The sequence below is a fragment of the Schistocerca nitens genome, chromosome 1 (assembly GCF_023898315.1).
Source record: "Schistocerca nitens isolate TAMUIC-IGC-003100 chromosome 1, iqSchNite1.1, whole genome shotgun sequence".
NCBI lineage: Eukaryota > Metazoa > Arthropoda > Insecta > Orthoptera > Acrididae > Schistocerca > Schistocerca nitens.
Window position 1 is genome coordinate 934,404,663 of NC_064614.1, and position 12,091 is coordinate 934,416,753.

The following is a 12,091-nucleotide window of genomic DNA, read 5'->3' on the forward strand; positions in this document are numbered from 1 at the left end:
TCCCACTCATCTCGGCAGACTGACTGCTAATCCAAATGTGTTGTGCCATCACTTTGTCACTTGTAATAGTGATCAAATTAAAACAAAATTACAGCTTTGTATGCTGAGGGTGCAATTGCAATTTTGGTAGTGAATTATTCCTCATCGCCCCCCCCCCCCTCCCTCCCCCATATGATGTGACTTACCAAATGAAAGTGCTGGCAGGTCGACAGACACACAAACATACACACAAAATTCAAGCTTTCGCAACAAACTGTTGCCTCATCAGGAAAGAGGGAAGGAGAGGGAAAGACGAAAGGATGTGGGTTTTAAAGAAGAGGGTAAGGAGTCATTCCAATCCCGGGAGCAGAAAGACATACCTTAGGGGGGAAGAAAGGACGGGTATACACTTGCACACACACACACACACACACACACACACACACACATATATCCATCCACACATATACAGACACAAGCCAGTGGATGGATATGTGTGTGTGTGTGTGTGTGTGTGTGTGTGTGTGCGTGTGTGCAAGTGTATACCCGTCCTTTTTTCCCCCCTAAGGTAAGTCTTTCCGCTCCCGGGATTGGAATGACTCCTTACCCTCTCCCTTAAAACCCACATCCTTTCGTCTTTCCCTCTCCTTCCCTCTTTCCTGATGAGGCAACAGTTTGTTGCGAAAGCTTGAATTTTGTGTGTATGTTTGTGTTTGTTTGTGTATCTGTCGACCTGCCAGCACTTTCATTTGGTAAGTCACATCATCTTTGTTTTTAGATACATTTTTCCTACGTGGAATGTTTCCCTCTATTATAATCATATATATATGCTGTTACTTACCAAATGAAAGTGTTGGTATGTTGATAGGAGACAATAAAAAACACACAAACGCACACACACAAATTTCAAGCTTTCACAACCCAAGGTTGCTTCATCAGGAAAGAGGGAAGGAGAGGGAAAGATGAAAGGATGTGGGTTTTAAAGAAGAGGGTAAGGAGTCATTCCAAACCGGGAGTGGAAAGACTTACTTTAGGGGGGAAAAAGGGACAGGTATACACTCGCGTGCGCGCGTGCACACACACACACACACACACACACACACACACACACACACACACACACACACAAGCATACATTATAAAGGCAAAGAGTTTGGGCAGAGATGTCAGTCGAGGCGGAAGTACAGAGGCAAAGATGTTGTTGAGTGACAAGTGATGTACGAGGGGCGGCAACTTGAAATTAGCGGAGGTTTAGGCCAGGTGGGTAACGGGAAGAGAGGATATATTGAAGGGCAAGTTCCCATCTCCGGATTTCTGACAGGTTGGTGTCAGTGGGAAGTATCCAGATAACCCGGACGGTGTAACACTATTCCAAGATGTGCTGGCCATGCACCAAGGCATGTTTAGCCACAGGGTGATCCTCATTACCAACAAACACTGTCTGCCTGTGTCCGTTCATGCGAATGGACAGTTTGATGCTGGTCATTCCCACATAGAACGCTTCACAGTGTAGGCATGTCAGTTGGTAAATCACTTGGGTGCTTTCACACGTGGCTCTGCCTATGATCGTGTACTCCTTCCGGGTTACAGGACTGGAGTAGGTGATGGTGGGAGGGTGCATGGGACAGGTCTTACACCAGGGGAGGTTACAAGGGTAGGAGCCAGAGGGTAGGGAAGGTGGTTTGGGGATTTCATAGGGATGAACCAAAAGGTTACGAAGGTTAAGTGGACGGCGGAAAGACACTCTTGGTGGAGTGGGGAGGATTTCATGAAGGATGGATCTCATTTCAGGGCAGGATTTAAGGAAGTCGTATCCCTGCTGGAGTGTCACATTCAGAGTCCGATCCAGACCCAGAAAGAATCCTGTCACAAGTGGGGCACTTTTGGGGTTCTTCTTTGGGAGGTTCTGGGTTTGAGGGGATGAGGAAGTGGCTCTAGCTATTTGCTTCTGTACCATGCCGGGAGGGTAGTTGCAGGATGCGAAAGCTGTTTTCAGGTTGTTGGTGTAATGATTCAGGACTGGAGCAGATTCGTTTGCCACGAAGACCTAAGCTGTAGGGTAGCGACCGTTTGATATGGAATGGGTGGCAGCTGGCAAAATGGAGGTACTGTTGCTTGTTGGTGGGTTTGATGTGGACCGATGTGTGAAGCTGGCCCCTTCGACAGATGGAGGTCACGTCAAGGAAAGTGGCATGGGATTTGGAATAGGATCAGGTGAATCTGATGGAACCAAAGCAGCTGAGGTTGGAGAGGAAATTCTGGAGTTCTTCTTCACTGTGAGTGCAGATCATGAAGATGGTCGTCAATAAATCTGCACCAAACTTTGGGTTGGCAGGCTTGGGTAACCAAGAAGGCTTCCTCTAAGCGAACCATAAATAGGTTGGTGTACAAGGGGGCCATCCTGATGCCCATGGCTGTTCCCTTTAATTGTTGGTATGTCTGGTCTTCGAAAGTGAAGAAGTTGCGGGTCAGGATGAAGCTAGCTAAGGTAATGAGGAAAGAGGTTTTTGGTAGGGTGGCAGGTGATCGTCGTGAAAAGGAAGTGCTCCATCACAGCGAGGCCCTGGACGTGTGGAATATTTGTGTATAAGGAAGTGGCATCAATGGTTAAAGGATGGTTTCCGGGGGTAACAGACAGGGTAGGGATTCCAGGCGTTCGAGAAAGTGGTTGGTGTCTTTGATGAAGGATGGGAGACTGCATGTAATGGGTTGAAGGTGTTGATCTACGCAGGCAGAGATACGTTCTATGGGGGCTTGGTAGCCAGCTACAATGGGACGGCCGGGATTATTGGGTTTGTGAATTTTAGGAAGAAGGTAGAAGGTAGGGGTGCGGGGTGTTGGTGGGGTCAGGAGGTTGATGGAGCCAGGTGAAAGGTTTTGTAGGGGGCCTAAGGTTCTGAGGATTCCTTGAAGCTCCGCCTGGACATCAGGAATGGGACTACCTTGGCAAACTTTGTATGTAGTGTTGTCTGAAATCTGACGCAGTCCCTCAGCCACATACTCCCGACGATCAAGTACCACGGTTGTGGAACCCTTGTCCGCCGGAAGAATGACGATGGATCGATCAGCCTTCAGATCATGGATAGCCTGGGCTTCAGCAGTGGTGATGTTGGGAGTAGGATTAAGGTTTTTTTAAGAAGGATTGAGAGGTAAGGCTGGAAGTCAGAAATTCCTGGAAAGTTTGTAGAGGGTGATTTTGAGGAAGAGGAGGTGGGTCCCGCTGTGACTGAGGACGGAACTGTTCCAGGCAGGGTTCAATTTGGATAGTGTCTTGGGGAGTTGGACCATTAGGAGTAGGATTAGGATCATTTTTCTTCATGGCAAAGTGATATTTCCAGCAGAGAGTATGGGTGTAGGACAGTAAATCTTTGACAAGGGCTGTTTGGTTGAATCTGGGAGTGGGGCTGAAGGTGAGGCCTTTCGATAGGACAGAGGTCTCGGATTGGGAGAGAGGTTTGGAGGAAAGGTTAACTACTGAATTAGGGTGTTGTGGTTCCAGATTGTGTTGATTGGAATTTTGAGGTGTTGGGGGGAGTGGAGCTGGAAGTGGGAGATTGAGTAGATGGGAGAGACTGGGTCTGTGTGCAATGAGAGGAGGTTGAGGTTTGCTGGAAAGGTTGTGAAGGGTGAGTGAGTTGCCTTTCCGGAGGTGGGAAACCAGGAGATTGGATAGTTTTTTGAGGTGGAGGGTGGCATGCTGTTCTAATTTGCGATTGGCCTGTAGGAGGATGCTTTGAACAGCCGGTGTGGATGTGGGAGAGGAAAGATTGAGGACTTTTATTAAGGATAGGAGTTGACGGGTGTGTTCATTGGCTGAGTTGATGTGTAGGTGAAGGATTAGGTGGGTGAGGGCAATGGATTGTTCAGTTTGGAACTGGTATAGGGACTGATGGAAAGAAGGATTACAGCCAGAGATGGGAACTTTAAGTGTGAGGCCTTTGGGGGTAATGCCAAATGTCAGACAAGCCTGAGAAAATAAAATATGGGAGTGTAATCTGGCTAGGGCAAAGGCATGTTTGCGGAGGGAATGTAAATAAAACTTAATGGGGTCGTTGCGAGGATGTTGTGAGGGTGACATGGTATTAGAAGGTGGAAAGTGTAACATGAGGCTGAAATGAAAATGAAAATAAAAATATATGGCGAGAGATAAGGTGAACTAGAAAGCAACTGGAGATCTGGTGTGAAAAAAGGCGAAAAGGTGTTGGTTAAAGCTGGGCTATGTTGATCCTGTGGTGAACTTGGGTTGGTAGACAACGATGTGCACAAAGGTTATGTGGTTGTGTTGCCGCCAAAACACGTTAAAGGGTGGAGCAATTCGGGAAAATTTCGAAAAAACTGTGTAAATGTATTAAAAGGAGTGGTTTTGTGGTGGCAGATTGTGAAAATGAGGCTAACTATTGTCTGACGAAGAAATCGGTAAGTCACATCATCTGTGTTTTTAGATATATTTTTCCCATGTGGAATGTTTCCCTCTATTATATTCATTTCATTAATTTGAACTCAACAATTATGTTTGTTATTGTCACTGTTGCATTTCGAAATCTTTTCTGTCATCTTATTTTCTCTTTCTGTTTTTGCAAGTAGTTTTCACCTTCTCCTCTTTACCAAATCTACCATACAATTTTATCCCACCTATATATACTCAATAATCACTTCCAAACCATAATCAAAAAAAATTTTTTTTCCACTTTCAACAATACTGCTGCTACAAAATCCAACTTTTCCAGTTCACAAACAGTTCCTTTCAGCTATTAAACAGCCATTTCGGCTAGTTCCAATAACTTTCACTTTTTTCGCTTTTTTTTTTCCATTTCCGTTTTTCCCACATCACTGATCTTTTTTAGCCGCTTCCCACAGGTTTTAACGTCATTATTTCTTCGTCAGACAATTGTTAGCCTCATTTTCACAATCTGCCACCACAAAACCACTCCTTTTAATACATTTACACGTAGTTTTTTCGAAATTTTCCCGAATTGCTCCACCCTTTAACGTGTTTTGGAGGCAACACAACCACATAACCTTTGTGCACATCGTTGTCTACCAACCCAAGTTCACCACAGGATAAACATAGCCCAGCTTTAACCAACACCTTTTCGCCTTTTTTCACACCAGATCTCCAGTTGCTTTCTAGTTCACCTAATCTCTCGCCATATATTTTTATTTTCATTTTCATTTCAGCCTCGTGTTACACTTTCCACCTTTTAATACCATGTCACCCTCACAACATCCCCGCAATGACCCCATTAAGTTTTATTTACATTCCCTCCGCAAACATTCCTTCACCCTAGCCAGATTACGCTCCTATATTTTATTTTCTCAGGCTTGTCTGACATTTGGCATTACCCCCAAAGGCCTCACACTTAAAGTTCCCATCTCTGGCTGTAATCCTTCTTTCCATCAGTCCCTATACCAGTTCCAAACTGAACAATCCATTGCCCTCACCCACCTAATCCTTCACCTACACATCAACTTAGCCAATGAACACACCCGTCAACTCCTATCCTTAATAAAAGTCCTCAATCTTTCCTCTCCCACATCCACACCGGCTGTTCAGAGCATCCTCCTACAGGCCAATCGCAAATTAGAACAGCATGCCACCCTCCACCTCAAAAAACTATCCAATCTCCTGGTTTCCCACCTCCGGAAAGGCAACTCACTCACCCTTCACAACCTTTCCAGCAAACCTCAACCTCCTCTCATTGCACACAGACCCAGTCTCTCCCATCTACTCAATCTCCCACTTCCAGCTCCACTCCCCCCAACACCTCAAAATTCCAATCAACACAATCTGGAACCACAACACCCTAATTCAGTAGTTAACCTTTCCTCCAAACCTCTCTCCCAATCCGAAACCTCTGTCCTATCCAAAGGCCTCACCTTCAGCCCCACTCCCAGATTCAACCAAACAGCCCTTGTCAAAGATTTACTGTCCTACACCCGTACTCTCTGCTGGAAATATCACTTTGCCACGAAGAAAAATGATCCTAATCCTACTCCTAATGGTCCAACTCCCCAAGACACTATCCAAATTGAACCCCGCCAGGAACAGTTCCGTCCTCCGTCACAGCGGGACCCACCTCCTCTTCCTCAAAATCACCCTCTACAAACTTTCCAGGAATTTCTGACTTCCAGCCTTGCCTCTCAATCCTTCTTAAAAAACCTTACTCCTACTCCCAACATCACCACTGCTGAAGCCCAGGCTATCCGTGATCTGAAGGCTGACCGATCCATCGTCATTCTTCTGGCGGACAAGGGTTCCACAACCGTGGTACTTGATCGTCGGGAGTATGTGGCTGAGGGACTGCGTCAGCTTTCAGACAACACTACATACAAAGTTTGCCAAGGTAATCCCATTCCTGATGTCCAGGCGGAGCTTCAAGGAATCCTCAGAACCTTAGGCCCCCTACAAAACCCAATCACCTGACTCCATCAACCTCCTGATCCCACCAACACCCCGCACTCCTACCTTCTTCCTAAAATTCACAAACCCAATCATCCCGGCCATCCCATTGTAGCTGGCTACCAAGCCCCCACAGAACGTATCTCTGCCTATGTAGATCAACACCTTCAACCCATTATATGCAGTCTCCCATCCTTCATCAAAGACACCAACCACTTTCTCGAACGCCTGGAATCCCTACCCAGTCTGTTACCCCCGGAAACCATCCTTGTAACCATTGATGCCACTTCCTTATACACAAATATTCCGCACGTCCAGGGCCTCGCTGCGATGGAGCACTTCCTTTCACGCCGATCACCTGCCACCCTACCAAAAACCTCTTTCCTCATTACCTTAGCCAGCTTCATCCTGACCCACAACTTCTTCACTTTCGAAGGCCAGACATACCAACAATTAAAGGGAACAGCCATGGGTACCAGGATGGCCCCCTCGTACGCCAACCTATTCATGGGTCGTTTAGAGGAAGCCTTCTTGGTTACCCAGGCCTGCCAACCCAAAGTTTGGTACAGATTTATTGATGACATCTTCATGATCTGGACTCACAGTGAAGAAGAACTCCAGAATTTCCTCTCCATCTCCTTTGGTTCCATCAGATTCACCTGATCCTACTCCAAATCCCATGCCACTTTCCTTGACGTTGACCTCCACCTGTCCAATGGCCAGCTTCACACGTCCGTCCACATCAAACCCACCAACGTAGATGACAGCTGCCACCCATTCCACATTAAACGGTCCCTTCCCTACAGCCTAGGTCTTCGTGGCAAATGAATCTGCTCCAGTCCGGAATCCCTGAACGATTACACCAACAACTTGAAAACAGCTTTCGCATCCCGCAACTACCCTCCCGACCTGGTACAGAAGCAAATAACCAGAGCCACTTCCGCATCTCCTCAAACCCAGAACCTCCCACAGAAGAACCCCAAAAGTGCCCCACTTGTGACAGGATACTTTCCGGGACTGGATCAGACTCTGAATGTGGCTCTCCAGCAGGGATACGACTTCCTCAAATCCTGCCCTGAAATGAGATCCATCCTTCGTGAAATCCTCCCCACTCCACCAAGAGTGTCTTTCCGCCGTCCACCTAACCTTCGTAACTTCTTGGTTCATCCCTATGAAATCCCCAAACCACCTTCCCTACCCTCTGGCTCCTACCCTTGTAACCGCCCCTGGTGTAAAACCTGTCCCATGCACCCTCCCACCACCACCTACTCCAGTCCTGTAACCCGGAAGGTGTACATGATCAAAGGCAGAGCCACGTGTGAAAGCACCCACGTGATTTACCAACTGACCTGCCTACACTGTGATGCATTCTATGTGGGAATGACCAGCAACAAACTGTCCATTCGCATGAATGGACACAGGCAGACAGTGTCTGTTGGTAATGAGGATCACCCTGTGGCTAAACATGCCTTGGTGCACGGCCATCACATCTTGGGACAGTGTTACACCATCCGGGTTATCTGGATACTTCCCACCAACACCAATCTATCCGAACTCCGGAAATGGGAACTTGCTCTTCAATATATCCTCTCTTCCCGTTACCCACCAGGCCTCAATCTCCGCTAATTTCAAGTTGCCGCCACTCATACCTCACCTGTCATTCAACATCATCTTTGCCTCTTCACTTCCGCCTCGACTGACATCTTTGCCCAAACTCTTTGTCTTTAAATATGTCTGCTTGTGTCTGTATATGTGTGGATGGATATGTGTGTGTGTGCGAGTGTATACCCGTCCTTTTTTCCCCCTAAGGTAAGTCTTTCCGCTCCCGGGATTGGAATGACTCCTTACCCTCTCCCTTAAAACCCACATCCTCTCGTCATTCCCTCTCCTTCCCTCTTCCCCCTAAGGTAAGTCTTTCCGCTCCCGGGATTGGAATGACTCCTTACCCTCTCCCTTAAAACCCACATCCTCTCGTCTTTCCCTCTCCTTCCCTCTTTCCTGATGAGGCAACAGTTTGTTGCGAAAGCTTGAAATTTGTGTGTGTGTTTGTGTTTGTTTGTGTGTCTATCGACCTGCCAGCGCTTTCGTTCGGTAAGTCACATCATCTTTGTTTTATATATGCTCTTCAAAATAGAAATAAATTTTAAAAGATGGTTTGTTTTAGTGATGCCTGTAGTGGTTTAATTCTGCCACTGTAGCCTTCTGCAATACAAAAAGAAAGTTTGCTGCAAATATAATATGCAGTGTGAATAAAATATGAGATATACGCACATTAACAGTAATCATAGGAACCATCAATTGAAAATAGATTAAGCAACCAAGGAATGACTGAACGCAGATAAAATGACAGTGAAAATAGATTATCCACATATCTGGCTAAGACAACATTGTCAGTAGACTTACAAGAGCTGGTTTCTAAAACAGTAGGTATTCCCAACCAGGTCCTAAGAAAATATGCTATGCAGTGGTGCTAATGAGATACATTGTGCACAGCATCACGAAACATGCAGAATTTTATGAGAGACCCATTTAAAACTTGTTTTTAGGAAAGAAGAGAGGAACAGTATCTTGAAACAACATACCCAAGTGTTGCAGTTGGTTTTGTTTAATATTTATACATGATTCCAGATGAAACCAGTTAAGCATTTACTGGAAACAATCTCTTGCGTAGAGGCCCATTCATATTCATTCCTTACTCATTCCTCTCAACCTGCCACTGGATATTATTCTTGTGTTGATTGTGTGTAGGAATCCTTGGAGCTTGAGTGTTTTCAGGTGTGAGTTGCATATGAGAAAATCATACAGGCCTGACAAAAATCGTTCACTAAGAACTGAAGATATCATTAATAGATGTAAGCTACACCTTTTTAAGTGGCCTGATAGTGGTAAACTGACAGCGTTTGTTGTGCTGTCCCCCTTTCTCTTTCTTTCTTTCTTTCTTTATTATTATTATTATTATTGTTGTTGTTGTTGTTGTTGTTGTGATGTCCGGAGATGGTTGAATAGTATTCAGATTTAGTAGTTTACTGTTAATGAAGAATTAACTACTACACCACTGTTTAATTTTAATTAATGAAAGCAATTTGTATTGATTTATTGAAATAAACACTTTTTAAGTATTTCAATTAATATATGTCAAGTAGGCTGAGGTGAGGTAGATGCAGGTAGCAGCATAAGTTGATGCAAATGAAAATTTGGGCCATGGGCAGGTCCATACCAAGGCTATGGTGAGATAGCCCACATAGGTGGTGCAGAAACTGATCAGCTAAAATAAGAAGGGAAGAAAGACAGCAGTGTTCACTGAGATGCAGGAAATAGGGAGTATGTGTGAGCTTGTCCATCCAATTGGGCCCACCTGAGGTTGTCCTAAGGTATGCTACACTGAGGGGCAAGGTGGGGAAAGGGAAACAGATTAGTCACATCACTATGACTGCAGCTTTAGTAGTCAGTGTGTGGAGGGAGTATTCACCACCTAACGCTGACCCTTGGTGGTTGGTGGGTAAGGAAAATTAGTCACTGGAAGGATGCGCCAAGATGGGGGAGGGGAGTGAGGGAGGAGTGGTAGCAAGCCCTGGTCCAGCTGCTAGCAGCTCAGTAATTTCATGTTTCTGTCACTTGTACTAAGCCAACATAATGTCATACTGAAATTGTTTGATATAATACTGAAAAAAAATACACAGAATAAAATTATATCACAAAATTTCTAGTGGGGTCAGGCCCCTTAGTAACAAACCACTCGTGCATTTTTTAGAAAGAACTCTGTACACAAAAACAGAAGTAAAATAAATAGAAGCATTTTGGAAGGGTTCAGATGATAGTGGTCTTTAGGAGACAGTAATTCTGTACGCAACCCTTGTTTATATTTTCTGTCATTATTTCATTTAGTAGGTTGTCACCTGTTTCTTCTCTACTCTACCTTGTCTTAAAAAACAGGCGTATAGTAAGCATTTGTGCAATTTGGCGTAATATTGTGGTGGAAACTTGTTTAGTGTTCATGTAATTTTCAGAACCCATTTGGTCTACATTTCTACCTCCTTGTCACATATGCACACATTCATGTGACTGGACTGTCAAAACACAAAGTACATTTCTGTAGCTGTTGACAGAGACTTGTTTGCTGTGTCTAGTTTATACATAAGTAAATTAGAATATTTAAGGGCTTAATAGGACCAATGCAGAAAAATATAAGGGATTACTGTATATAAACTGCGTAACGACATTATATTTTTCAGATTCACGCAGAATTTGTCCATGTTTCGGCGAGATATCAATGATTCCTTGAAGGGTCCTAATATGACTGCAGCATCAGTGAGTGACATGATGACATCATAGTGACTATGTAATCTTTACCAGGAATGGAGTGTGGTGTAACTGAAGTGACAGTGATATTGCAAGGTTGTTTAAGTTGTGAATAAAACAAAATCACAGATGAGCCTTTTTCTATTTATTAATGCAAAATATATAACCTAAGTAAAATGAAGGCAAGTTTGGACAAACACTATTTCAAAATTTATTTGTCGAGTGCCAGATATTCAGTATAAATGTGCCATTGCTATGTATCACTGTATCTTTATTACATGTATTTCATCCTGGTATTGTGCAGACATTAAACAAAAAGTTGTGGCTGCCAAGGTGAACATATGAAAGACATTTTCAGAATGTGACTTTCAGAGTATATTGATATGCAATTGTGTGTGAACACAGTGCGTGTATTCGTTGTAAAGTACATGTGATTCTTATATTCTGGTTTTGTGAGTGTGTCTTGCCGCTGACGTGACAGTGTGAATACTAGAGAAAAGAATGATTGTGGAATTAATTGTACTGTGATTTGTTGTGAGATTACAATGTATGAAAATCTGGAATTTACTGTGATTGTTGCAGTGAATTGTGGAATATTTGGTTGATAATATTATTGTATGTAAAAATGTCAGGAGAATGTATCATTGTCACACTTGTTGTTTCTATAGCTCGTTCCATAAATAAAGAACTTGCATTCAACATTTTTTGTTCCTATTTGAAAGGACTGAATTTTTACCAGGCACAAATTGTTGTGAACTGCCAACAAGAGAGACGTAGCCATGTACGTTACTCTTGTTATTATTAAACTGTTGTTAAGTGTCTGTATGGACCATTCTCAGTCACTTTCTTTTGTTGTGTATCAAAGAAAAAAACCTTTTGTGTGAGTACTTTATCTCAAAATTTTGTTCTACAGCTGTAGACCATTATTCATCATTAAGAGCCCTATAAAATATGTGACGCTTTTCTATGCATAGTGTTGTTGTTGTATATTTTATATAGCTTCTGCACATGAAGTAGAACATACTGTTCACATAATTTTAATGTAATATAGTCTTATTTTTGTATGTATTGTGCATTGATAAATAAGAGCCAATCCAAGAAAAATCTTTGTGTCTTCTGGCTACACTTGTAAAAACCTTTGCTGACTGCAATCCAAAATCTAAACCAAATATTAATTTTCTGTTTAGTTTTATAAATCTTGAAAAGATAGATAAGTTCACATCCACTTCCTTTCCTAATTGTTCTCAAGAAGAAACATGAGCTCCATCTGAGATAGTATCAGCCCAGAAAAATCTGAGGTGGTCATCAGGATTTAAAGCTGTGACATTGGGACATGAATCAAAAGACCACAGATGACAGTCTCTTGGGGGAAGAACATTATGTTATAAGTAAGTTATTTATAATGGGTAGCTC

General features: G+C 43.6%; 1 protein-coding gene across 4 annotated transcripts in view; it reads left to right on the top strand.

The window, feature by feature from the left end:
* Positions 1-11,738, top strand: part of LOC126193895 (exportin-7) — a 237,115-nt gene extending 225,377 nt beyond the window's left edge. For 2 of the 4 annotated variants that reach the window (XM_049932725.1, XM_049932724.1), the window contains exon 22: positions 10,612-11,737. In XM_049932725.1, the coding sequence (XP_049788682.1) occupies positions 10,612-10,711 (100 nt within the window). In that variant the 3' untranslated portion in view covers positions 10,712-11,737. Of the gene's footprint in view, positions 1-10,611 lie in introns of all 4 variants that reach the window. The other 2 variants (XM_049932723.1, XM_049932726.1) reach the window with 2 other exon arrangements.
* Positions 11,739-12,091: the final 353 nt, after the last annotated feature.